The sequence below is a fragment of the Theileria equi genome, chromosome 1 (genome assembly GCF_000342415.1).
Source record: "Theileria equi strain WA chromosome 1, complete sequence".
Taxonomy (NCBI): Eukaryota; Apicomplexa; class Aconoidasida; order Piroplasmida; family Theileriidae; genus Theileria; species Theileria equi.
The window spans coordinates 3,491,168-3,517,929 of NC_021366.1; the positions used below are offsets into that span (position 1 = coordinate 3,491,168).

At 39.7% G+C, this 26,762-nt stretch overlaps 11 protein-coding genes across 11 annotated transcripts, besides 2 other annotated features; 7 read left to right on the forward strand and 4 right to left on the reverse strand.

Moving 5' to 3' along the window:
• Positions 1-121: 121 nt before the first annotated feature.
• Positions 122-145: a sequence feature (AT_rich).
• Positions 146-370: 225 nt separating this feature from the next.
• On the forward strand, positions 371-2,951 carry BEWA_033750 (Sec23/Sec24 domain containing protein; the record flags this gene model as incomplete). Its single annotated transcript, XM_004830129.1, has 1 exon — positions 371-2,951. The coding sequence occupies one exon, from the start codon at positions 371-373 to the stop codon at positions 2,933-2,935; it is 2,565 nt and encodes an 854-aa protein (XP_004830186.1). The 3' UTR covers positions 2,936-2,951.
• A 64-nt stretch (positions 2,952-3,015) lies between these two features.
• BEWA_033760 (hypothetical protein) lies at positions 3,016-4,576 on the forward strand (the record flags this gene model as incomplete). The annotated part of the gene is made up of 1 exon (XM_004830130.1): positions 3,016-4,576. Exon 1 carries the CDS (start codon positions 3,083-3,085, stop codon positions 4,574-4,576), a length of 1,494 nt encoding a protein of 497 aa, XP_004830187.1. The 5' UTR covers positions 3,016-3,082.
• Positions 4,577-4,696: 120 nt separating this feature from the next.
• On the forward strand, positions 4,697-5,416 carry BEWA_033770 (hypothetical protein; the record flags this gene model as incomplete). The annotated part of the gene is made up of 6 exons (XM_004830131.1): positions 4,697-4,739; positions 4,877-4,939; positions 4,976-5,047; positions 5,081-5,125; positions 5,160-5,247; positions 5,281-5,416. 6 exons carry the CDS (start codon positions 4,697-4,699, stop codon positions 5,414-5,416), a joined length of 447 nt encoding a protein of 148 aa, XP_004830188.1.
• A 160-nt stretch (positions 5,417-5,576) lies between these two features.
• On the forward strand, positions 5,577-6,342 carry BEWA_033780 (hypothetical protein; the record flags this gene model as incomplete). The annotated part of the gene is made up of 3 exons (XM_004830132.1): positions 5,577-5,745; positions 5,779-6,214; positions 6,249-6,342. The coding sequence occupies 3 exons, from the start codon at positions 5,577-5,579 to the stop codon at positions 6,340-6,342; spliced, it is 699 nt and encodes a 232-aa protein (XP_004830189.1).
• Positions 6,343-6,538: 196 nt separating this feature from the next.
• On the forward strand, positions 6,539-7,051 carry BEWA_033790 (uncharacterized protein; the record flags this gene model as incomplete). Its single annotated transcript, XM_004830133.1, has 1 exon — positions 6,539-7,051. One exon carries the CDS (start codon positions 6,539-6,541, stop codon positions 7,049-7,051), a length of 513 nt encoding a protein of 170 aa, XP_004830190.1.
• A 418-nt stretch (positions 7,052-7,469) lies between these two features.
• On the reverse strand, positions 7,470-10,271 carry BEWA_033800 (hypothetical protein; the record flags this gene model as incomplete). The annotated part of the gene is made up of 1 exon (XM_004830134.1): positions 7,470-10,271. One exon carries the CDS (start codon positions 10,269-10,271, stop codon positions 7,470-7,472), a length of 2,802 nt encoding a protein of 933 aa, XP_004830191.1.
• A 1,718-nt stretch (positions 10,272-11,989) lies between these two features.
• BEWA_033810 (haloacid dehalogenase-like hydrolase family member protein) lies at positions 11,990-13,026 on the reverse strand (the record flags this gene model as incomplete). Its single annotated transcript, XM_004830135.1, has 1 exon — positions 11,990-13,026. The coding sequence occupies one exon, from the start codon at positions 13,024-13,026 to the stop codon at positions 12,085-12,087; it is 942 nt and encodes a 313-aa protein (XP_004830192.1). The 3' UTR covers positions 11,990-12,084.
• Positions 13,027-14,912: 1,886 nt separating this feature from the next.
• Positions 14,913-14,934: a sequence feature (AT_rich).
• Positions 14,935-14,966: 32 nt separating this feature from the next.
• On the reverse strand, positions 14,967-15,588 carry BEWA_033820 (hypothetical protein). The gene has a single exon (XM_004830136.1). It carries the CDS (start codon positions 15,420-15,422, stop codon positions 15,018-15,020), a length of 405 nt encoding a protein of 134 aa, XP_004830193.1. The 5' UTR covers positions 15,423-15,588; the 3' UTR covers positions 14,967-15,017.
• A 67-nt stretch (positions 15,589-15,655) lies between these two features.
• BEWA_033830 (cytochrome c oxidase subunit II precursor, putative) lies at positions 15,656-16,648 on the forward strand. Its single transcript, XM_004830137.1, has one exon. It carries the CDS (start codon positions 15,804-15,806, stop codon positions 16,632-16,634), a length of 831 nt encoding a protein of 276 aa, XP_004830194.1. The 5' UTR covers positions 15,656-15,803; the 3' UTR covers positions 16,635-16,648.
• Positions 16,649-17,229: 581 nt separating this feature from the next.
• On the forward strand, positions 17,230-24,966 carry BEWA_033840 (hypothetical protein; the record flags this gene model as incomplete). The annotated part of the gene is made up of 1 exon (XM_004830138.1): positions 17,230-24,966. The coding sequence occupies one exon, from the start codon at positions 17,230-17,232 to the stop codon at positions 24,964-24,966; it is 7,737 nt and encodes a 2,578-aa protein (XP_004830195.1).
• Positions 24,967-25,004: 38 nt separating this feature from the next.
• BEWA_033850 (polynucleotide kinase- 3'-phosphatase, putative) lies at positions 25,005-26,604 on the reverse strand (the record flags this gene model as incomplete). Its single annotated transcript, XM_004830139.1, has 7 exons — positions 26,524-26,604; positions 26,267-26,484; positions 26,131-26,228; positions 25,688-26,095; positions 25,485-25,651; positions 25,245-25,451; positions 25,005-25,211 (listed from the first exon to the last, which is right to left on the reverse strand). The coding sequence occupies exons 1-7, from the start codon at positions 26,563-26,565 to the stop codon at positions 25,005-25,007; spliced, it is 1,347 nt and encodes a 448-aa protein (XP_004830196.1). The 5' UTR covers positions 26,566-26,604.
• Positions 26,605-26,762: the final 158 nt, after the last annotated feature.

The following is a 26,762-nucleotide window of genomic DNA, read 5'->3' on the forward strand; positions in this document are numbered from 1 at the left end:
ATGTAGGGAGATTTTACGCAAACACACTTGGGGTCTATCGAAGATTTGTTAGGTGTGGCGCAATCCGTGGATAGCACAGGGGGACGACCGGACCAGTAATTATCTTCAATAAACTTTAAGGTTATTTTTTATTTTTATTTAATAACCCATAAGTGCTGCAGTACATTTGGCAGAGTTACTAGGGACGTTTCTGAGCAGAACTAACAAAAACCCTTTAAGCGAGGCTAATATATACTTTCAAAGAAATTAGCCTTTGCAATTCTCTACCAAATAAAACTTATGGTTAAATTTTAAATGTATAACTGCTTATGTCAATTATACGGTGATTTAAAAATAAATAACTTGGCACGGTTTAGGATAGACGCCAAAGATGTCGACCAATTGGCCTCCAACAAACAAGCAAGGTTCCATATCATCACCTTTCCCTGGACAAGTTAACACTGTCCAGCAGAGTCCATTTCCTGGTCAAGGAAGCAATCCTCCACAGGGAACACCTTTCCCAGGTGTTCCACAAAGTAAAGCACCTGGAGTGCCGTTAACAGCAAGTTTGGATTACAATCAACAAATACCACCGGCATTTTCAGAAAGCATACCACCTCCTACACCTCCTCCAAAACAGGCGGCACCTGTACCCCTCTCAAAGGCCCAGGACTCTATAAAATCGGAACCTAGCGGAAAGAATGTAAAATCCTCATTGCAATCTCATGTATTTCATGAGGATTTGGGAGTTACGACCTTGATTGGTCAGAAAAGTTCTTCAATCTCCTCAAAGACAGAAGACGATGCTTTGGAAAGTCTGCAATTGATGAATTCAACATCGCATTTCGTAAAGACTACGGTATCTCTACTTCCATCGAGCTCAACTCTATTGCAAAAGGCACAGATCAATTTGGGTTATATTATACGCCCCCTGGCTCCGCTGCCTGAAGGAGAAGCTGAAATTCCCTTGGTAAATTATGGAACTGATCCCATTACTAGGTGCACACAATGCCGCACATACATTAATCCCTACGTGAGAACTGATCCTAGCAAACGGTTTTGGATTTGTAATCTCTGTGAAACATCTAATGAGATGCCTGCCAGATATGGAAATAATTTGGTAGATGAGCAATCATTGCCACCAGAGTTTAATTGTGCAGTCATGGAATACATGGCATCGGCTGATTACACCGTAAGGCCACCGCAGCCTCCAACTATAATGTTTGTTATAGATGTTTCGTCTTCTGCTGTAAACTCCAGGATGCTAGAAGTCGTCTGTAACACAATTGCGGATTTGATTAGGAATGATGAATTGCCGGGTGGGCCAAGAACTATGGTAGGAATAATGACATATGATACTTCGGTACACTTTTATCAATTGAGCAAAGGGGTTGAAAATTTGCAGGTCTTGGTAGTTTCTGATCTTGAAGATTTGTTTTTGCCTCTCTCTGGTGAGATACTTCTAAACCTTTCAGAGTCTGCAGATGATATCTTGAAACTTTTAGAACTCCTACCAAGCACATGGAAGGATAATAATATCGTAGGGAGTGCAATGGGGAGTGCGATTAGAGCTGCTCATTATGCCATGAAACATGTGGGTGGTAAAATGTGTGTTTTCACATCCTCTCCCAGCTATTTTGGTGATTTTGCTCTGAATTCTTCACAAACTGCCCGTGATAAAAAGGGGCCAAAATTACAACCATTAGACAAATGCAAGGAATTCTCCACTATGGTTTGTCAGACACAGGTTTCTTTGGAACTTTTTGTTTGTACTCCCCAAAACTTGAATTTACCTGCATTACATCACTTATCTTCGCAGACTTCTGGTTCTGTACACTATTTCCCACTAAAGAATCACCAGGGAAACCTTAAGTTATCTCAAGAACTTAGACATGTAATAACCAGGGAAACATGTTGGGAGTCTGTAATGAGAATTAGAATAAGTAAGGGATGGAAGATTACGAATTGGTTTGGAAATTGTTATATTAGAGGTTCTGATTTGATGGTTTTGCCAAATTGCCACAGTGATCATACATTTTCTATAACTTTCCAGCAAGAGGATGGCGTTGTCCCCAAAAAGGTGGCCTACTTTCAGACGGCATTCTTGCATACAAATTCACATGGAGAACGTAGGATTAGAGTATTCAACAGTGCGTTGCCTATTAGTGGGAACTTGAATGACGTTTTGCTCTCATTAAATCCAGAAGCCGCTCTGGTAACTACCGCACAATTGGCAATTAACGCGGGATTGAATGGAAAACTTCCAGATGCCAGAAATATGGTACAAAACATTTGTAGTAAGATCAGTGCAAGCTTATCAGCGCTAACACCGATCCCTGACTCTTGCAAGATCTTTATAATGTATATTCTAGGTCTATTAAAGTCGACTGCATTTATTGAAAATATAAACCCGGATTTAAGAATTTATCATTGGCTCAGGTTGCGATCTTTACCACTTGAGGATATAATTGCGTATTCATATCCTAGGTTGGTACCGATTCATGACCTTCCAAATGACATTCCCTCGGTAAATAGTGCATCAATACCACCACCTCTGCACCTCACTCACGAGAGTCTAACACAAGAGGGTGCATATCTACTTGAAAATGGTGAATCTATGATAATCTGGATAGGAAGGAACATTTCTCCACAGTGGCTTCAAGCTGTATTCGATGCTCCTTCGTTTGATCATCTGCAACCACACATTGCAGAGTCTTGTATGGATAGTCAGAAAAATCCAACAGCAATCAGGGTGTCTTCTGTAATAAAGGCAATAAGGGACACTCGTCTCCCATATATGAGCCTCAAGGTAATCAAACAAGGTGACGAATCCGAACCAACTTTTTATTCACACCTTATACACGACAAGACCCAGGGAATGCTTATCACTCTCAAGGATTTTATCAGCTCAATGGCACCTAGAACACAGCTACATGTGCAACCAACTCTCGGATAATCTCTTGTTCTTATTCATATCTACGATTATATACTACCCAAGAGGCGGATCTAAGTCCACGAGAGGGTCTAGCATACTCACCCGTCAGTCTAATTATTTCGTTTAAACTTACAAAATGGCGTTATTATGATTTAATAGATATAAAAAATGGATCATGGGAACAGAAGGGTCACAAAATTCCCTCCTCCACTGAAGCCAATTGACGATGCCACATTCGCGGCACAAATCAAGGCATCGTTCGTCAAGAGTGCTTCTGAAAGGTATGGGAACATGATGGGAAATTGCTGGATGCCTCAGCAGATGTGGCCTCAAAATCCAATGGTTGCTATGATGGATCCAAAGTTGCATCCAAAAATGGGCCCTAAACAGCCAAATTTTATGATGTATCCGGTTCCAATGAATCAACCAATGAGGATGGATCAGCATTTAAGGATGGGACCGCCGATGCCCATGGGAAATATGATGCCTCCGCAAAGGCCAAAATCTCCGCATCTCCAGATGCCAACTGTCCCTCCAATGGCAAATATTGGACCTGGATTCATGATGAACATGCCATTAAAGGCCCCTATACCGGTAAAACAGCCATTTCCAGCCAGAATGTCCAAAATTGAGCATCCGACTATAAGCATGGATGGTCCTATAAACCTGGACAAACTTCCCAGGGACCCAAATCTTTCACCGTTACTCAGTTTTGCCAAGATGGAGGCTGGAAGATTAGGTATTGAAATGGCTAAAGAAGAACCTGAAGACCCGGCAAAAGGGATATTACAGGAGGTGATTTCTCTCCTAAATTCAGAATTAGAAAAGGCGAATGATTTGTACGATAAGAATTTGAAATGGACCAATGTTGAAGAAGTCGCAAACGCATTGATGGAGGCATTCAAACCTGTTTTGGAGATTATGTGGAAGGAGACGAAGAGATTCCACAAATACAGTCTAGATGAGGCCTTTCAAAATTTCAAGCAAGGCTCAGAAATAGAGGCTAGGAGAGATTATAAACCACTCGAACAGTACTTTAACAGCAAGAAAGAAACAGAAAATCTCATGATGATGTATCATAATATTAGCAAAATGTCATTTAGGGAGGGTGCAGCCCCTCTTGTTCCCCAGAGGAATGGAGATATTGACTTTTCAGGTATTGCTGAAGAATTTGTGAATGTATCTTTTAATCAACGTCAACTATTGGAAACTACAACTGCATTAAACTTAAGAGCAGCTCTAGGTGGTGACCTATTATCGAAAGTACTCCCGCAAGACTTTAGGCTAAAACTTATAGAGGCAATAAATACCCTCCATTTTGACCTGGGTACGCCGCCACAATGCGTATCGCCTCCACCAGAACCGGCAAAGGAAACCAGTGGACCAGATCCTATTCTCTCAAAGTGCTATAACACACTTGCCATGCCATCGCAACAACCACCTTCACCGAGCAATAGCTCTCCGCATAAACTTCCTTTTATGCCGCCAGTTAATCCGAAGGGACCACATAAGATTCCAGTCCCCAACTTTCCACTCTTAATGCCAAACGCTATGCCACCTCATATGCCCATTGGGAATGAAGTCATTATAAATGAGGAAATCATGATGAATAAACCAAATACCATGTCCTTACCAAAGAACATGTTTGATCCCAGCCAATAGGCTTAATTCTTCGTTCCATGTACATTTTATAGATTATTTGCGCAAAATGAAGGTACAAGGTAGTGAGAAGTTTAAAGAAACGAAGCATACTAAACAAGTCGTAGTATATGTCGCGAGCGCATGGATTCTAACAGTTCTGCTGGCGGCGATGCATATCTTGGTCGTAAGTTATTGTTATGATATTTACAGCACATGTGTAGAGCATTGGACTCATTCCACTTTCGTGTGAACGAAGTCTAGTGACCTTTAACGCAACATGTGCAGGTAAGATGCACAATCAGAAATTTTCACAATCTGCAGGGATAATACTTACATATGGAGGCCTGCTCTGCACTTCAGTCGCTATGGATATGCCAATAAGTGGTTTGTCGTGTCTACTTGTCACAAACCAAACCGCAGCCCTGGAAGGCGTCCTAAGGAAGACACTAACGTCGGTACCCAAACTCTCTGCAGACTCTGTAGTATTCTTCGGTAAGCTTATATTCACACTATACATCAATATAGGTACCATTGCTTCTGCATTAGTTCTCACATTCACTCCTCTTTACGGTAAATCGATCACGTTCGTCTAATCTCACTGTAGGATTCTACGTATCAGTCTCGGCCACAAGATGCAAAATGAGCGAATCTGGTTATTATACAGCCACTCTTGCACTTAATTCCCTAAATTTGTACGTTCTATCCCGCTCCTTCAGCACTTTTAGGTTCTTGGTATCAGCCATGGCGTGGGCTCTACTTCGTTTCGACGACCTCGGCCACCTATTTCAGCCGAAGCCTGTTTTTAATGACATCAAGATGCGCATACTCAAGAATCGTCAAACGCCCAGTACTACTCAGTAACAAGGGTCAATATGTATAGGGTCACCCATTACTTTCACTATTAATTCTAGTTATTTGCTCACACACCTGACTATAAATCTAGAGATTTCGTCTATATCTTCAAAAGTGTTCGCTAGAATAGATTAGGTGGCGTCTGTGCCTGAAATGTTACACTAGGAAGATGTACAACAGCAGGGCAGCCTTGCTGGACCTTTTAAATCTTGTGTCTGCCATAGAGCTGCGCATAATGAGCAAAAATATCAATTTTTCTGACCCAGTCGAAACCACAAATCTGGAAAGATGCTTTGAAACTGTAGATGAGATCCTGACTAATTGCGATACAACTGAAGGTACCACTTTACCCGAAATATCAATCTTTATAGCTGTTTCACGGATAAAAGAACGCATAAATGTAGCAAGAGAAACTGTACAAATACTTAAATCGACGCGGACATTCAAAGATACCGATACTGTATACGCCGATTTGTACATGCTCAAGGACAAAAAGACGGTCTCGGAATCCTCATATGGCAGACATCTCGGAATAACTGACGATGAGTTTGATAAAATGATTGAAGAATGGGCGGAAGATAAGCAGAACACACTCTACACTCAAAAGAAGAGACAAACGTATGACAACGCACAAGATCAAATCAAGGGAGAATTGGCCAAACTTGCTGATGCCATGAAATCTAAGGCACTATGGTACCGGGATGTCTTGGTAAAGGACAACAAGGCCCTTTCAAAATACACTGGAGAACAAGAGAAACAGCTCGACACTGTTACACATGTAACTAGGGATGTCACCAAATTTTCAAGGTAAACAATATTCACTCTCATCAACCTTATCCAGAGCTTCAAGTTTGTCCATAAGGCAAATGATCATGATGGTAATTTCAATGTTTGCGCTCACAGTCCTGATGCTCATTATCTTTATCATCACCTAGCCTCAATGGATAAATACTAGGAAGAAAGTACTATCGCAGATGCAACGTGTATACGTTTTGCCCCAAGAATACATGTTGCTTGATCAAAGGCGCGTGAAATGCGCTATAGTTCACATGGTAAAAGACAATTTGGCCTCCGTCGTGGACCCATGCGACTGGGCACCCCATGTGTAAACGAACAACAGTCGAAATATAGATGATGGAACGACTTACATTGATAGTCTTGTTTATAAATGTTTGTACCGCGTTATGTAATCAAGATAGACCAGTAGTCCTGGATATCTCCAAAGATTCCAATCCAGGTATCGCAGTAAGCCGAAAAACACTACCCAGTGGAGTCAAGGTCGTGGCGTTTGAATCTCAAGAAGATAAACCTATAAGAAAAGTGATAAGTAGTACACTCTTAGTTTGGGGGAGCTTCAGCAATGTCAATAGCTGCCAAAGCGTTTGTGTATATCTCGAGGAAGAAGAGACAAGAGCTCTAGAACTCACATTTAAAGACACTCAGGGCGTAAAACAAAATGAAAAGTTTGTGTATGTCAATAACGGTTGGTTGAAAGTAACGGATGATATGTTTACAAGTGTAATCAATGAAATAAAAGTACCTTCCAGAAAACAAGGTGACGATAAAGATGCAGGAACATTTGCCAGATGGGCATCACTCGTGATCTTCCCGGCAACTCTTGCCATTTACCTTTATATGCAGTAAAGATTGGAATTCCAATCTTGGATTTGCCTAAGTAATGCAGTTTTTTATTATCTTGTGGTATATATAGTAATGTTTTCATTGAATAAACCGAGGGAGGTCATGAGGAGATCCTACGCATTCTTCCTCCACACACTTTTACTATCATTCATGGATGCAATGAAGTCATTCTCTACTAGTGTCAATAACATACCTAAGACGTATGGATGTGTATGGTAGAAATTAGGGTCTCCACAGACAACCGTCTGGATTATTTCGACGGTACTATAAATTACTGCATTAATGACAAGTGTTTATACAACTTTTGTGTGATGTGTTTAGCTAGAAGCCTTCCTATTTGATTAAAATTACAAAAAGTTCTCGTACAGTGTTTAAACAGAATAGTATGATATTCTCCTTCCGGAGAGTAAATCCCAGTAGGTCATGTATCTTCCTCCCTATGCTCTTCACCAGCAGGTGCAGAAGAGTCCTTCATTGAGCGAAGCTTACGTTCGAAGTATCTCTTGTCCACATTCTTCCATGCTCCATCAACTTTCTCAAAACAAAAGGTCTCATCTCCGGCACCCCTTGTATAGACACTAAGAAGAGAAGAGTGTCCTTCCCTGGAGAAGAGATAGGCACCTGTGCATCCTTCTTGAGTGTCTGTAGCAGTCCAAAGCGTATCTCCGTTATCCACCACTGATACTATAGAAGATCCATCCTTGGGGACAAAAGCTCTATGATTCACTCCATGAATCCGATCACCAGCTAGAGAGAATAAAGAAGAGTCCGGAGAAGAGATGTCCAGAGTGGTTCCTTCTAGTCCTTTAACGGTTTCTTTAGGTACAACATTACGGAGTTTCTTCTGAGTAACTTGTAATGGTCTCTCTCCAAGTTGAACCTCTGAGGGAACCTGTGAAAGTTTAGCCCCGCCTTTCATCTCTGGAAAGTATTCATTTAACCACTCTCTCAACAATGGTACCAAAATAGGGACAGTCTGAGATGCGGGCAGATGATGTCCACAACCAATTAACTCTACTAGTTTTGTAACTTTGCTTTCCTTGAGTTTCTCGTTAACCATCTTCTTTTGACCCTTTATATCACAGTGGTTATCATTGCTGATATGGACAAATAATGTTGGTAAATCTTTGGGATAAAACTTGGTTCTTTTGTCATCCATAACCTTTCTGCATGCACTAAAAGGAGACGTTGCTGTATTTCTAGTGAATGTATTACTATAGTAGAGCATATCAGTATGGTAATCTGCGAATCTCTCAAAATTGAGAGCAATGTCATACGGATATTGAAAGTAGGCCTTTTTCTCAGGCTGACAGCACGCATCAAGTTCTAATATTGGTCTTGCTACCTTCTTGTACCATTTATCCAAGTATGAATCAACATTTAACATTCCAGAGGTGACAATGAGACCGTCTACAAATTTAGCCTTTGGATTCTTAATCTCCTTGTAAAACTCTTCTATAGCTCTTACTACCACGTTTCCACCCATGGAATGGCCAAGGAGAAGGATCTTTCTGCCTGCCTCATGGCTATTGAAGACTACCTTTTCATCCCACTTTTCACTAGGATCCTCAAATTTACCCCTCCTCATTATGCTTACAAACTGAATAAGATCATAAATACAGTCCATGAACTTCTCAACGTGGCATCTTCTTTCAGTCTTGGATTCGGAAAAGCCATGTGATTGGTGGTCATAACCATAGACATTATACCCAAGTCTATTAAGGGCCTCTATGAATGTGCCCTTATACTGAGACCTGCGAACAATGTCCAGCTGGTCAATTCCTTCTAGGGTCTTGTACTCAAAGTAAGATCTATAGCGTTCTGCATTAGACACCTTCTTGACAGTCACTGGATCATCAAAAATACTGCAATATGGGAATATCTCGAAACCATATTGTTCATAACTCCAGTCCATGTCAAATGTACAAAAATCAACCGTAAATGATCCACTAACACCATGGACAAGAATAATGTCTCCCTTGGCATTTTCTACTTTGGAGGCAGAACTTGTAAGTCTGAGGCCTTGCCTATTATTAAAACTACTCATTACAATTTTACCGTCACCCTTGTGGGTGTACATTGGATCATCTCTGCCGGCTAAAATGTCCTCATATTTATCCTTACTTATAGTCACCCACTTTCCACCAAGTTTGCTATAATAGATAATTTTATTTTCCTTCTTGGTATTCGTGGTAAATAGAGCACCAAGTGAAATCTTTGGTCCTCTTTCATTAAATCTCAAATGGATGGAGAATCGGTCGTCCGAAGACTCCCAAATAATCTCCTGGCTGTCAACAACCTTGTTAATTCTAAATCCTGGAAGAACATGGTAGCTGTTCATTATTACAATGTCAACTTGGTATTTGTCAATGAAGAAGAGTTGATCGTCTACATTGGATATGTCCAGAGTAACCCTATCATCAAAGGTTGACCTGTCAAAGCCAGCCTTACTTAAGTCTTCCAGATACCCATTCTTGTCAACAGACTTCCATGACCCACTCATCTTGGAGTAGTAGAGGATATTCTCATTCTCATATGGGTCCTTGGTGACTATCCAGAGGAGTTTATGATCTCCCTCTCTGGGATAAAAAGTGAGTTTGGTACACCACTCATCATTCTCTCTCTTCCATATGGTAGTACCACCACGGTTTTTGGTCTTAATTTCCTTGACTCTACATGTGCTTCTGGTTCCATAAACTGCAAAGGGGGACTTGGGTGATTCATTAACGTACAATTCCAAATCACTAGAAGCTTTGGAGATATCGAGTATCTTGTCATTAAATTCATGTTTGGTGATTGATAGTGCATTAAAGTGGTCATAAAATTCTTCTTCCTCTATGGATATCCACTGGTTACCACCCTTATAAAAATACTGGGCATTCTTTGTCCCATTTAAATCTATAGTATATACATGGATAAGATCAAGTAGATCTTTTATAAAACAATGCGTGACTTTGATGAATGCTCCCTTGGGAGAACATTCGCAGATGGTGGTATCTCCTTCCACCACCTTGTCTATAAAACAATCAGACTTTGCTGTATAGGAGGGTGTCTTTACATGATGTATTCTGTGCTTGTATACTTGTATAGTACAATAATCTGGAGCAGCAATGTCCAGAGTAGCTCCAGTAGCCCTTCCCGCAAACTCTGGTGGACCAGTTTCATTGGCCCTCAATTTCCCACAAAAGAGAAAAATCAGGGCCAAGACAAACGTCCTCACCATGCTCTCCTCCACCAAATTTTGACCATGAAGAACTCCTCTCTTCCGGTGTATGGGGAGTAAGGAATATCTATTCCTAAATGCTACTCAGAGAGTGCGTAGATAATACCCTCATATCTCCATAGATTAAATTACACTACATTATCCGTGTAGTAACCTTCGGGTTAAAATTTTATAGAATAACCAACACTGGATTCTCGCCAGGCAATGTTTGGGGTACGCATGCTTGGTTGTGGACAATTAAGATAGCCTTATTCTCGGATTATAAGGAATATTATCGGCCAAGTTAGTCTGTTTTTTAGTCAACTCTAATCTTCCATTGCGTGTTACTGGTTATTTCAGTCTTTGAGACTTCGTGCACTTTATATCTCAAATATGCACTACCACGGGCACTAGAACAAAGTCGTGAGATAACATCTGCAGTGTTATAGTCAGAACTAGCGAATAAAGTCCATAGGATATACTCTAGAGTTTGTCTAACTCCACCTCCATGTCATCAACAAGCCTCACGTAAGTACGGCAGGAATGACGGATATTTCTCCCTGGTTTCAGTATCCGATATTCATTTATTTACAAGGTTAAAATAAGCACTTTATTTCCTGGAGATATTGTCTTTGCCGGCTTTTTCATCATTCTGTTCTCCAAGTAGCTTCTTCAGGTCTGGTGGATACAGGTGCCATTTCTTGGTAAAGGAGGACTTGACACTCTTATCATGCTCATACTTGGAATAAGTCTTAAGGTAACCGTCTCCGGTAAATGCCAAGACTAGCATTAAACCTTGGGACGTAAATGTGTTTAAGCAGGAAAAGGTACCTTCCCTCTCTTTACAGCATTTACAGGTACGGTTTGTTCCGCATCCACAGTTGATTCTGCAGTTTCTACAGCATTCACATCCACTGGATCGAACTCTTGCGGTGTCTTTGCATGTACATTTGCAGGGTGTTCCGCTGGATCCTGTTTTGCATTTACATCCGGTTTCTTGGCATGGACAGCTACAGTTATCCTTCGTACAAATCTATCTTATCTCTAAGAATCGAACTATTTTGTAAACCAACACCAGTACTAATAGAGGTGAATAATTCCCTGTGTTTTCTACAACTCATAAATCCTTCCTGGGTTATTGATGTCTTACGAACACACCACCCATTTTTATCCTCACCTCCGGGGTTTGCATAATAGTAAGCTGAGCCATCCGTCACCACTATTGTACACCTTTGCATGAGTACAGGATCCGCTGATACTTTGTTACCTGAACCCCTGGAGATGAATATGTAGCCCAGCAGCTACTCTTAGGCCGGCACTTGCTGTGAGCCAAGATTCCCAAATCATGCTTCCGTCCAACTGTAATACTAGCATCATCCTATACTCCACTCTTCATCCTCATAAAACTGCATTAGTGGCTTTTACTAGCCATCCTGGCTAACGCCTAAAATGTGTAAGACACTCTCCGCCTAACTCTTCATTTCACACATCATAGAGAAAGCTTCCTCCGTTAATGATGCTTACTAGAGTTTTTTAATGGAAAGTGGCGACTAACATGGGAGCAGTTGTCTTAACGAGATATTGGAGGTTAGTAGTGATAATTATCCCGACTTGTGACAACATTCCCACTAATTCCGGGAAACTCACTATGTATTTGGTTCATTTACGTGAAAAGATCTTCCATTTTGCATATGAATATGATTGTTATAAAAATGTTGGCTAATGCTCAGAAAATTTACAAGGAGATGGAAACTTATGGATACGACTCCTAAACTCACTTTATTCTATAAAAATATGCATAGATGTCAGAAATAGGTTCTGTATAACGTAAAAGTTATAGCCCATATGTGAGTTTAAGGGCTTCTGCAACCGCTGCTTGGTCACATGTCTTGTCTAGCACAAACTTTGCGTGCTTCTTAACTTCATCTGGTGCATTTGCTACTGCAAAGGATAAAGGAAACAAATTCATGGCCTCTATGTCATTATAACCATCGCCAATAAATCCGCAGTATTCTGAAGAAAGGCTATAGTGCTCCAGTAATTTGGTGACTCCGAGAGCTTTTGTTCCACCGGGAGGAGTTACATCATGGGCTCCGTTTATGTCCATCTTCTCAACGTAATCAATGCCCTTCTCGGCCTCTGGAACATTGAAATCAAAATCTCGATACTTTAACATTAGTATATTTTTCTTTAGAATCTCCTCGAATGTCAAGACTTTTAGAACAGTGTATTTCGCAGAAAAAAGATTCTTTAAAACGTTATCATCACCAACAAGAGAAAACAGTTCTTCTCCGTCGTAGAATACAATATTTGCAGTTAGTCCATTTTTGACTAGGAAGTCGTGGGTGACCTTTAAAAACTCTTTGGAAAAAGGTTGTGAATATATTACATTGCCATTCTCATCGTACACTAGGGCTCCATTTTGGTATACACCTGGGTAGCCCTGGTAACCAGTTTTATTTTCAAACTTTGTTCCAAGCTTTATTCTTGAAAAGAGGAGGGAGTTTCCCGTGCATAGGAACGGTATATAACCCTCATTCCTAACTTTGGCAAAGGCCTCGATATTCTTCTCCCATGCCTCTTCGTCACTGGTAAGTAATGTACCGTCAATATCAATCCCAAAGTACTTTGGTGGATTCTTTGGCCTTAAAAATTGCGATGTGTTAGCTTTTATTGTGCTTGTAGAGTTGGTATTCCCTAATTCTCCTTCCTCTTTCCCATCTCCTGTTACACGACTCCACTGACTCAGAAGGAGTAATAACGGAATTAATCTCATATTTTATCCATCTTATAGTACGTGTAAATGTAAAAAGTGATCCTAGGCTGCGCATTCTTGATAGATGGATGGGGTGTAAGGAGGAAGATAGTCCGTGGACATGTTAAAGAACATCTGGAGACTGTAACCGCAATTGTGAACGGCATATATTTAATGAATTAGTAGATCTACGGGGTTCGTAAAGGGTCTGCTCTGTAAAGGATAATGCACCACGTTTCAATGATTCCATAGAATCATACATTGGAAATCGTTGGAGCAAGAAGGCTTATTCTGATGATCTAATCTTATGTAAATGGGATGTAACAGAGTGAAAAACCAAGAGTCAGTCTGCTGAAATGTGTAAATGTACTTCCTGTTACAACTAAGTTTGGACTGGCGCCAGTTGTCAGTTGTTCAATCGGGCTGTACTTGTATATTACAGGTAGAGACTGTTAAATGTACCAACGATAGTATGTTAGATTTATGAGCCAATGTGTGGGCTCCAATCGTCAAACGTCCACCTTCTCTGTAATGCAATCCTGTTGTGTATGCACTCTCGGAGATTTTCACACTGATGATCGGTTAATTGCTTGTAGCTGCCATATACACAGTAACTTTTTGGTAATAACACCCATATACTGCTAGAGAGCCTCCAGCGTTTTGTCTTCCATATACACCAACTTTTAAAATTGCCCCTTTTGACAAATAACGTTTACTTGCCATCACACTTGTAGATTTGGATTTTTATATGAATGAAATATTTAATTTGTGACTTTAATGCTATCTCAGGACACTTTTCAATGGAAATTTACAAAGAAAATTGAGACTATGGAGCTAGTCGGCGTTACTCTGCAGACTCTTCCTGGCAGATTTCATGTCACTCTACGAGTGTTAAAACTCCCAAGCAAAGATGCATGCAAAATGTTTTCATCTCTATCCCACTCATACGGATCATACGCTGGGTCCCATACCATTTCCTCGTCTATATGTCAACCTTTGCCCAATTCCCACTATTCCCAGTTTAGTGGAGAGTAAATCATCAGTTGGTATTTCTTCCCAGATCTAGACGGTCTTTATACCAAGATAAACTATGGGTTGGAAGGATGCCAACTCATTCATGCAGTGAGGTCCAAGCATATCTAGAAATGGATTAGACAATTGGCATGCCTCTCACCTCCATCTTGCGATGGACCCTAATATCTTTTATTTTTCAAAATTCGCCTTTTGGCATTCTTTAAGTGGTAGCTTTTACTACCACCTTAACGACACTTGGTAACACATCTTATCTTTATCTCATTTAACCTATTTAGCTAAATGAGGGGACTCCCATATACGTCATATTCGAGGTAATACATTTAGACTTGAATAATCTTCTGTGTACGGAAGAGTGTCTCATTAGAGTCATTATTGTTCTCGATTTCATGTTGGCTCTAATGATGAAGAGAAGAAAAATAATGGAGCAAAACTGAATTTACCCTACCATTTTACTTGAATAAAAAATACATTGAAGACTAATAAATTAATATATAGTTACTGTAGCAAAGGTAATTTCCTACCTCTACTAATATATGTTCTTTACACGTACATGAAATATATACGTTCTACCAGACGTATCTAGTAACCAGTTTTGCTCAAGAAAGGAGTAGATATAGACAGAAGCTAGTCGATTTCTTCTTCTCCATTCTTGTTAGAATTCATGAAATCTCTGTACCCGTCTACACTGCATGTGTAACTGGTAGGTAGTAACGAGAGCACTTTAACAAGGAGCTACCGTGGTCATGTGCAAGGGTATTTATTCTGGAGATTTTTGAATATTTCATAGCATATAAAGATATCATAATCTTCAATAGTTGGATAAATCAGATTTCATTCAAGTACTCGCGAAAATGAGTAGTAAGTATACGGGCTAATTATTAATATTAATTTTATGGAACTAAATAGTCTAGTAACGATATATATTTCATCCCATAAGAAAGTTGAAGATATGTGTGACTCTATGAGAATTCATCAGGTCAGGAATTATCACTCTCGTGAAGTTCGAGCCATGCCATTTGAATTTTTTCTAGAGCTCCTTCAGAGCATTTTCCGGTAATCGGCCTGGAAGATGACGCTAGTACTACATTTTCTACATTATCATGTAGCTCAGTAAATCTCAAACTCAGTGGATTTGTGGATGGATATTCTTCATGTAAAAGTTCCGCGATATCCTCATAATCTTCCCAAGACAGAGATTCTGGATCATTAAGTGTGGAAGTAAGGCTCCTCTGGCTATTTCGTGTGAACAGTACGGAATAACTTTGGGTAACTGTCTTATTTTCTTCTGTCCTTCTAATTGTTAAAAATCCACGTGAATTTAGTCTTGTAATGAAAACCCTGGGAAGTAGTGAAGCCACATGGCTTCTAATAACACAGTTCATTACTTTGGACGTCTCAATGACAAACTCAGGAATTTACGTTCGTAACTGAGCCTTGCATACCTCTGGTCACATCAATGAATACCAGAACTTACCTACCGAGTAATCAGTATGTAATGATACATGACAATTTCTAGATCTAAGTGACATAAAGATGGAAATAGTGCGCATAAATAAGTAAAAGATGACTCGGGCCATGTAGGGATGGACCAACACTTGTACCATCCAGTCTTTTTAAAACGCCAAGATAGCATTTGGTGTTGTATGGCTGTAGACGGTTGTGGTATTAATTACTATTCCGTTTATAACGCAACATATCGTCACATTTCTTGGGACGTTACTAAGGAGCTCAATCTTGTCGGAAACGTTTAATTTCCATATAAAATGAGCAGCTATATAAATTTTACGAGGAGGTTGCTTGTAACTCCTATAATAAACTCCCTAAATACATCAACTAAATCGGTTGAAGGGACTGTTCGACTTGTACCTCATTTTAGAGCCATTTTTGGCGCTGGCGCACGTATAGCGCACAATGGCAGATGTATCTCTACATCAAATGTTCTATATTCAATCACGAAGGAGGCTGAAGGTCATGAGAACTCCAATAAAGAAAAGGGCAAGGTTGGGGCCACCGGGAAGGCTCGCATTGAACACATATCCGAGACTTTTAAACCTGGAAAATATGGTGGAAGAGGTTTACCAAATCCAGTAGGTCAGCCTGATGATTTGCCATCCATAGAATTTGGCAAACCTACTGGTATGTACAATTTCATAAGGCATCAGCACGGAGACCCTCGTGGCCATTTGGGCAAGGATGGGCGATATCAACCAAGCTTCGATAGTGATGAGTTCCACTGGTTCGACGCTTATACAAATGTACCAAAGCAAAAGTTCAAGATTGTAAATGGAGAGAGCATGGTTGTTGGTGTGGAAACTAGGCCCATGGAAGAACTCTTTGGTTTGGAACAGACAAACATTCCTTTTACTCCTAGGACTAGAATGGGTGTTTGGGGAAACCATAAGATCATCCTTGGAGCGGAGTTTTGCTTTTTTTGGTTACCGACCTTTATCATTTTCAGCTTGGCAATCCCCTGTTACACAATGTTGTACATGATGGACGAATCTGTCTATACCACAATGACTGTGAAGGTTGTTGGCCATCAGTGGTACTGGGTTTACGAAGTTGAATCTCCTCCCCTTGAGGAAGAGGAATAAACACCACTGTTGCCCTATTCTCAACATTTCCTGTCCACATTATACTTTATTTGTTTAGACAGACATTTGTTTTTCACATTTATAACGTGAGGTGTGTTTACACTTTAGAGATGGTTCATATCCACGGGAATGGGACGAACCTAGTGGAGGGGTTTGTTCCAGGTGCCATAATTAGGCACATTGTTCTTAGACTAGTAAAACCCTTAGGTATGAGCTAGAACGTTTGTGAATTACATTTTAGCTTGATGAAGTGAACCGGGCTTCAGAGAACCTTTTTCTTCTCCTGTTAGCAAAGTTCCACCCCCATTGGTCCAAGTGCCAAGTGAAACATCACTGCAACTCGTAAATTGCACATTAGCAACCAGAAAGATTTAATTTAGTCAAACGTTCGTGTGATATGAACGTTTTATGTGCGCAAATTTTTGGATGCACGCATGTTTAGTTGATTTTTACACACATCTAATCCTATTTATGTGTGAACTGATTTGACTTACACACCTTAGTCATTTGTGCTTCCCAATTAAGGGAGTAGCTGTCCATAATAGCCTTGCTCTATGGAAAAAGTTGTATGCTACTTCGACCAGCAAACGCCAAAATGGTAAGCAATCGTATTCGTCGTCCCGCGGACAGCGGTGTAGCAACCGCTGTTGCCTCAATCATACAGCACCAAAAGTTCAAAAAGATGCTCATTTTTGGACTTCGGTCTCTGGCAGATTTGTGCAGCCCTTCGTTACAACTGTTTGTTGAGAACTCTCTGGATGCCTTGGACAAGAATGTTGTCCCTGGAATACTCACCGCGGTTGAAAATTTTAGTGACGATGAGGATATAACTTTATGTGCATCCCAGATTTTGTCCGCAATGGCATGTGGATGTGTAGAGGAAAAGGATAATCCAGCCATCGTCAAGAAGCTGCTAAATGATGGCGGTTTGAAGGCTATTGAGAAGATTTTAAGCACTAGCCCCTCGGATGAACTAACATTGGATCACTGTTTCACATTCATAGACAAGCTATCAACCCTTGGGTCGATTCCAAATGGAGGACTTCCTATCATTCCCAATATCTGCAAAGCATTGGATAACGTATCTTCTGCGGATGTTGCCGGTAAAGCAATGTTATGTTTTTGCTTTTTCGCAAAATCAGGTGCAGGATCAGTTGCCATTCGGGATAATGGAGGTATAAAGGGTCTGCTTACTGTCTGTGTAGCACTTTCCTCTGATTCACAAATTATTCCAATTGTAGAAAATTGTTTTAAGGCTCTCAAGAGCATTGCTGATTTAAAGGTTTTGGATGATACATATTTGGAAATGATCATCACCCTTGTTGAAATATGCAAGAGTTCAAAACTTGTGATGAACCGTGCGAGTGATATTATCAAGGCTGTTGTGAGTACTGAAAAGTTACAGCAGAGTTTAACAGGTTTACAAAAATATGAGCCAGGTACCCAAGAACACAAGGTAGCTGTGAATACATTAAAGTCTCTATCATATATTACCACTATTGCTGACGAGCTTGCGAAAGCAAATGGAATTCCTCTATTAATTGATTTAATACAAAATACAGTTCCAAAGTTGGCATCACATGGAGCTGATATAGCAGACGTAATTTGTGGAGCTTCTAGGATGCTTGCAGGAATATCATCTAATTATGGTAAGGAAGTTATTGAACATTCCGGCATAAAGACCCTAGTTGCTGCACTGGCAGCAACTATTGAGTATCCGTCATCAGTAAGTGCTATATCTGACGCACTAGCGTCCTTGCTTCGTTGTGGTTGTGAACCGTTTTTGAATCACAATGCTATAGGAGTTGCCTTACCAATTCTCTATCAGCTTTCTGAAAACGCAACTGTTGCATCATCGCTTATGAACTTTGTTTCTGCTGCCTCTCAGTTCCCTGAATTGCATTCAGAATTTGTAGAAAACAAGGTCATAGAAATACTTTCTACTTGTTGTCAATACCATGTTAATAATTTGGCGTATCACATGAATACTATTCAAGTTCTTAACCGTTTCTCATCATATGTTAAAGACTTGTCCACCGTTTATGAGTATGGAGGTTTGCAAGGTATAGCAATATCTCTAGCATTTAACTACAAAGATCTAAAATATTGCCTTGAAACATTGGATCTTTTGCTAACATTTGCAGCAACCCCTGGAGCTCAACAGTACATGACTAGTGGTGATACATTGGTCACAGATTCTATATTAGAACTTATGATATTCCATAGGGATAATGCATTGGTTATTGATCGCTCAGTTAAGGTTCTTGAAATTTTGGTTGTGGATGAAGATGTAAAGAGATATATGTCCGGGTTGACTATAGCGCTTCCAAATGCACGGGAAGACGTTGAAGGTACTTATCGTAAACTGGCAGCTGTAACTGGCCTCTACCGTATAGCTCGCTTACGCCCATCAATAGCTGCACACAGTGTACTGCCTCAAATTATGAAGACAGTATCTTCATGGGTTGAAGGAGCCCAGTTTGAAGGCAGAACTATGTTAACCAGAGCTGCACTTCAGACTACTCTTTTATCATCCGAAGATGGGAACGGTTGTCAAGCAATGATAACTACTGTTTCTGATCTAGCGTGCTTATCCCAGGTTAAGAGGATTATAGATTTGGAAAACGTAGAGGACAATTTCTTACTTCATTGTACCTTTGCTTTGAAGCAACTTTGTTCTGTTGAACGTTCATATGCTCCAGAGCAATGTGTAGAAACTGTAGAGGCTGTAAGCCGTGTCATGCGCAAGTACAGTGATATCCGCCAAGCTGAGATGGCATGTATTGAAGCTATTTCGAATTTTATCAAGGTTACTGGAAAGATTGGTCTGGATGCTCTCATATCTACAGGAGCTCTCGCTGGTATTGTGAGTTATCTTACAAAGGTTCCAATGTATCTCAACTGTCAAATTCTCGGTATATCCCTTTTATGTACATGTGCTCAGATGGATCCGAGCGCAGTGGAGTGCTTGAAAAAGTGCAACTGTTTCCAGCTTTTACGTATAGTAAATAGAACCCACACCAGAAATAGGAGATTGAAGACGATGGTTGGAATGTTGCTTTCTATGCTCATGCCAGCTGATGCCTTGGAGACTGAGTTATCACAACTATTTGCAGATTTAGAGAATTATATGTCTGCAAAGGACTTTGAGGGTGTACATACAACATTAGTGTCCATAAACCAACTCTTGGTATCAAAAGAGGCTATAAGGATTTCAGCAAGGTTAAATATTGGTGATCATCTTACCAAGGCATCTAGTTGGATAATTGCAAATGTCAAACTAGCGGATAAGGTTGCAGTTCATGAGGAGGGGGATTTAACTGGAAAAGATTTGGTAGATTCTGTACTTTATGAGTTGGCTCAAGTAACATTGAACATGTGTCAGACTAGGATCGGTCTAGTGTATTGCACAAAGATGAAGTTTCCTTGCATTGATTTGCATGTTTTTTCAAATTTGAAGGGTAAAATATCACCATATATGGAAGATGCAGCTGTAGCATCTTTGGATGCTCTTACACTCCTTTTTAGCCATGACAAACTCAATATAGATGTTGCACTTTCTGAAGACATATTTTCCAAGATTTGCCAAAGCTTATCCATCTTTTTGGACTCTCCGGGAGTAATTCGTAGCATATGCAAGTGTATAGCCTCTCTCTGCAGCACTCCTGGTAGGATTGAAAAACTTGTTACCGACAAAGATTTTGTTGCCTTTTCTAATAAGCTTGTCTCTGTTTTGCAGGAAGATTCAGTACCTGTCAAACTCAATTCTCTGGCAGCTCTATATGAATTACTTAAAACCAAGGATGATTGTCTTCTTGATTACTTCTCTTCACAAACTTGCATAATTACATCACTGATACACGTTTTGGAAATGAATGCTGATAACGCTGAGTTGGTAAAACTGGCTTCAGAATGCCTGGGATACTTTGGTAAAAAGAGGCTTTTATCTAAGATTCCAGAACTTGTGCTTGTTTTGGATCATGTATCAAAGGCTATGAATTTGCACAAGTGCGAAGAGTCCGTGGTGCTTCCGCTTTTGAAATTTTTGGTTGAATTGATTTGTAATGAGAATAAGGATTTGTTCAAGCAGAGTGGTATAGTGAATGTGATATCCAGTGTAATGATGATTCATGTTGGAAATGATGAAATTGCGCAATTGGGTGGTATCTTGTTCGGATACCTCGGTGCAGAATGTCAAATTAGGGCTCTCATGCGCAATGTTATTGAAGTTGTTGAAAAGAAAGAAGATACCATGCCACAAGAGGTTGATAAATTGTGTACGAATTTGGCTATATACTTACTTTCTCCTCTTGAAAATAGAGAAGAGGCTTTGGCAGAAACTGAAAAGTTTTTGTCTAGCGTCAACACTTGTATGGCATATGCAGCTGATAACCAAAATTTAATGGTTAGCACTACGTGTGTATCTAGAAGACTTTGTGATTCTGCATTTGACGATTACGAAGATCAATTTGGTGCATGGGCAGTGGGATCCTCTAGCAACTTATCCCAGATTGCTGCTATAGTAAACACTGATTTTGGTGCATGTAATATGAAATTTTTGTGTCACGCATATCGTGTTTTTTCAGCCTGTGCGGTTAATATTTATACAACAGATTTGATGCAAACTGAGGCAACTAAACTTATGGCTAGAACATTTGAGCTTTTGGAACGCTATAAGGCAAATCCTGATCTAACTCATGCTATTTTGGACTTTTTGTTATATCTCTCTAAATCACCTCTTTCTTCTGGTAACCAGGAAAATAGCGGTTCAGGGGTTATTTTGGGTCAAGCAAAGCTATTAAATGTTAATGTTGTGACAAAACTCATTGATTCAATGACAAATAACAAATCACTTGATTCTGTAGTTGTTCCCGCTATGAATCTACTCTCCCAACTTGCAAGTTGTTCATCTGAACTCCCGAGGGATTCTGTCAACGATGCACTTGACGTATGTGACCGTTTGTGTATAGGTGAAGTCTCTGAGGAGCGTAAACAAGCCTATATTGGCCTTGTAATTAGCCTATTAAAGAATGGATACATTAAGGATAGTAAGCACATTGATGCAATTTGCATGATGATAACCTCTGGTGGGTGCGAAGGTATTACCGCTCTGCAATTTATTGCTGCCGCAGCGGCCGGGGGATTTTTGAAGATTCTAGAGAAACTTGGAGTTATTAAAAAGCTTTCGGATATGTTAGATAGTAATTCATGCCAGGATAAGGACTTTGTTTTGGCTTTACTTGCAGCTCTCGATAAAATGGTGGAAGCAGATCCAGAGAATTCTGCCGTAGTATTGAAGAGTGCACTACCTCAACTCTTACATCCTGCGACTATACTTCTCAAGGACGCAGAAGCAGCTCATGCGTTCTTGGACTTGCTTGCAAAAGCAGCAAAGACCGAGGGAGTAGGTCGTATACTCAATAGCATAAAGGATCTCTTTACAATTTTAGGAGGAATTAAGGAATTTGCAAAATCTGTGTCTGACTCTGAGTTGGAAAAGAAGGTTATTCAGGTTATGGAGGCTATTAAAAGCGATTTACCTAAAAAGAAAACTTGTCAAACAGTGTATATAAGCCTAGAGGCAAAGAAACAGGATGGAGCCTCAATAAATGCAGCAGAAACACCACTTTTGGTGGAAGATATCAGGTTTTTAGTGACTACCATGGAGGGATATGTATCTAAAACACTATCTTATGACGATGAAGATGGATTAGACCACACGTTTGGTTCCATGTCAATTGAACTTTTGTCCAAAGTATCTGACAATGGTAAAATTTTGGTCGATATTGGAGCTCCAGCTGTTATGCTTAAGGCTCTTTCAACACAACGAGATTTAAAAATTCTAAACGCTACTACCTCTGCATTATGTTCAGCTTGTCTTAACGCTACCTTTGTGGTTTCGTTGGTTTCAAATAAGGCGTCTTTGTCTGAAATTTCCAAATATCTAGCAAAGTTGCATGCAAAGGACGGTATTATTGTACCTCCTCCAACACAGGACTCTACTACAAATGTTTTGGAATTGGCTTTAATAAATGCTCTAATGTTGGTTGAAAATAGTGCGGTAAATAGGCGCATTTATCTAAATTCAGATGTAATCAACGTGGTTGTAAAAATTTGGGACGCTTATGATGCTAAAGAGTACACAGCATTGCGTTTACTTCGCCAGATATTTAGGACTTTACGTAAGATTGTAGCAGAAGAACATCTGGACATAATGTTGAGATGCCGTATGGTTAGCAGAATAAAGACCATATTTTCAGAGTCTAAGGATCATTCTGTTATTCCAGATGCACTCTTCTTGGTTGGAAGTTTGGCTGTTGTTCCTACAATGAAGAATCAAATTTATGAAGAAAAGCTGTTGGATAGCATCATAGAACTTGTACAACGCCATTTGGCTGAAACTAACGATTCTACACATGCTATCGTTACAAATGCATGTTTGGCTCTCGCAAACATTTGTGTAGAAACAAAAGTGACCTCTGAACGTTTTATTCAATTGAATGGACCAAAGTACAACGTAGATGTTTTGACGAAATTTAAGGATGTACACGAAGTTGTAAATGGTGGTAGTATTTTACTTTGCAATTTGCTTTACAAGAATGATACTTTGAAGGAGTTATATGGTAAAAATGGCGCACCAGCTGCACTCGTGAATTGTCTAACCACGTTTGCAAGTTCTTCTGATGAACTTTCGATGCGTTGTATAGAAACTTTGTTCAAGGCTATTTCTAACTTGGGGCTTTACGCAAAGAATGTTTCCTTTTTCCTTGATGCTGGCGTACATAACAGTTTCCAGGTTTGGCTAAGTCACTTGGATGCTGGTTATCCAGATGCCAAGCTGAAAATTGGCTTGCAAACTTTATCCAATCTGGTCATGGAAAACAAGGTTGAAAATATGACAGCATTTGGTATAGTGCAGACTCCCATTTTGGGAATTTTAACTCAGGAACGTGTTGATGGTAAGGTAATGTTCCTATTGCTGGATATCTTATCTTCGCTTTGTCGTTTTGAAGCAAATTGCAAGGCTTTTTTGGAACAAGACGGTTTATATCTCACTATGAGGACGATGAGAAGGATGAATTATGATATAGAAATTCTCATTGCTGGCCTACATTTGCTTGGTGTTCAAACCCAGGTAGAAGGAGGAGTTGTAAAGTTGCTAGAAATGAACGCATATTCTCTATTATTAGACATTTTGACATTTGAGGGACAAGGTTCTGAATTAAATGAAGTTTTGGTAGCATCCCTAAGATGTATGCGTAGACTTATCACAAGTGCAGAAATGGTGTATCTCCTTTGCAGCCAGGATGGCCTCAAGACCATAATAAATTTGGCGGTGAAGGCAGAATCACAATCTTCTGTAATAATTGAGTGCTGTCGTCTATTGCTTGGTATGTTGGCTTTAACTGGTGGAACCGCTGAAACAGATGCACCAGCTTGGGAGAATATTGGACTCGAACGTGATAATATAGACGCTATAATTAGGGTGATTTGTTTCACTTCTGGAATGGAAAATGCGAAAAAAATGGCCAGATTGCAAAGAATTTTGATGAGTGTTGTTTGTTACTTTTTGTCTTGTGGCATTGGAGGTGAAGCCCTTGCAGTCAATGGGTTTTCTGGCATTTTGGAATCGTACCTTGCCAACTTTGGAACTTCCTATAGAAATTTTATTGTTTCTACCGTGACTTTGGAAAATGTATTCCTGTTATCCACTGATTTGCGTAATAATATTGTAACCAGAGATGTTATAAAAAAGTACAAGGACGCAGTTGGATACCTTCCTGTCAAGAAACCCGAAGAAAAGGCGTTTAAGGAGAGGTGCCAAAAGTTGCTTGATGCTCTTTCCTCTTCTAGTGAAGACGTTAAGCTGGAGTCAACTGGTAAATTTGACTTTGGTCTTTCTGGTTGGAGCGTGGACCCATATCCAAATGGAACTCAAGACCTTCCTGAGGCATCTAAGGATGCGTTAAGAACTGGGGGTCGATTCAAGGCATTTTTGGATGAAAATGGTCCCCGTGTTGGTGTTAGATGGCGATCAACTCAGGATCTTAACTTTCTTGAATGGGGACGCGAAACGGAGGAGTTTCCGCATCGTTTCCCTATTTTACGTATTAGAAATATTGCACGCGGCTTGAAGCATCCTCTACTAGAAAAGGCGAACGCCAAACAGCCAAGAAAGGTGAATGCGCAAAATTGTTTCTGTATCATTGCATCTGCTACAGAAGAGTTCCCAGATGGGTGTACAATACCTGTAAAGTGCAAGACACTTAAGGAGAGAGAAGCACTTGTTGAACTTCTAATTCAATGGAGAGATGCTGCATCTTACAATTGATGTGTAGTTTAAGTTGTATGTTTATTTTTTTAGTATAATTATGGGAGATAAATTTTTGAGAATGCGTTGTGTGTGAATGGAAATGTGGTTTCTGAGAGTGTGAATAGTCCTTCCATTCCTTCATCCAATGAAGGTGGCTGCAGATTTCTAAAATATGTCGTTATTTTGCCTTTGCCGTATACTATTGATGGTACGGGTTTAAGTGTTTCTCCAATGAGTCCTATGCTAAATTCGTCGGAAAGCATCTGTGTGAATATTTTTTGTGTGATTAAACATACCATTTTAAGTTTATTTACATGTGTGGGAAACGGTAATTTGACGTTTATGTATACAAGGGAGACAGTTACGCCTGCTCCCTTTCCAGTTTTTATAAAGCTAGCCCTTATTTTGTATAGGTGATTTGTGCCATCTATGATCACATTTTTTCCAGTTTTAAGGATTTTTGCGATTTCTTTGTTGCATGCTTCTAAAGTGGGGAAATCATCCTATTGATTATAATCTGCATTTGAAAAACATACCGGAGTAATTCTAACAAAGTTTGGAAATAAATTAGCACAAAAGAATGTTTTCCCACTGGATGGCGGTCCTACTATGATGATTAGACCATTTGAAATAGGTGGAAAGAACGGTTGAGATCCTATTTCTGATGGAACAAGATCAATAACAGGGGTTGGTTGATCCAAGCCTATATTATTATTTTTGTAGGTCGAAATATTCATACCGTAAAAATATTCGTCGGGTGTGTTAAATGGTATATCATTATTCAGCGCAAATTTGAGATCACAATCTGAAAAATCTGAGACCATCCAATTACGCAGTTTAGAAATTGTTAATTTTTTAATTATAGATTCAGCGTCCACTGGTATTAGATTTCCATTTTTATCCTTTTGCTTGTATTTATGGTCTGTAAAGTCTGTGGATTTTAGCATATGTAGCAAATTTTGCATCATTATTTTAGCCGTTTCTCTCGTTTGTTTGCGTCCGGCAGCATCACCAACATAAATAGACGATTTTCTATCAACTTTAATACCTCCGTTTAGATGCTTTTCATAGTACAATAACATTCCTGGACCTGGTTTACGGCAAATGTTATGCTCCGTTGCTAGTATTATATATAGGGGAACATCCACTAAAGTTGTTTATATGAGCGTAGTATGAGCTTACAATCTTTAAGAAGCAGTTCTATTCTGGCGATAATAACATAGGCTAGCGGAACGTTATTCAACATTCCACGTTGGTTGGAGAAGATCAAAACTCCCCTTCTGTATAACAAATGCATGTAGTTACTATTGAATCAAACCCGTTGGAGTGTTCTGTCTGTAGTTTTTCTCTTACATTTGGCGCAAAGAGAACATAATCATTTTCTATTGCTGGTTTAGCCTTTGGTAAGTCCATTCCTCTGGCTAATTCTTCCACGTAATAGCTAGGAGTGACCATTAGTGTGTTATCCATATCGAATATAGCGAATGCCCTGGAAGGCTTTGGGTTTAGGTATGGTCTATACAATAGACTACCATCCTACGGATGTTGTTTGTAATTTGGTATATCTTGACTCACCCTGAGCCACCCTTGCGGTAATTTAAATTCATTCTCTGACATTTGAGAAATTTTTCGTTAAAGTGTAATTTCTTCTTGTGCTTTGGGTACGTGGTATCGTTGCACAATGTGTAATTGCCAAGGGGCCTCCCAGAGGTTAATTTACTACACAATGTTATTATTTCTTCATATTTGATATTTTATATCGCATTTGAGTGTTTGCTCCTCTTTTTGAGTCATTTGTACAGAGATGAAGCACT

Excerpts from the sequence above, each read along its gene's own strand:
- BEWA_033820 (XM_004830136.1), bottom strand. The coding sequence starts at position 15,422 with ATGAACTGTGTTATTAGAAGCCATGTGGCTTCACTACTTCCCAGGGTT.
- BEWA_033830 (XM_004830137.1), top strand. The coding sequence starts at position 15,804 with ATGAGCAGCTATATAAATTTTACGAGGAGGTTGCTTGTAACTCCTATA.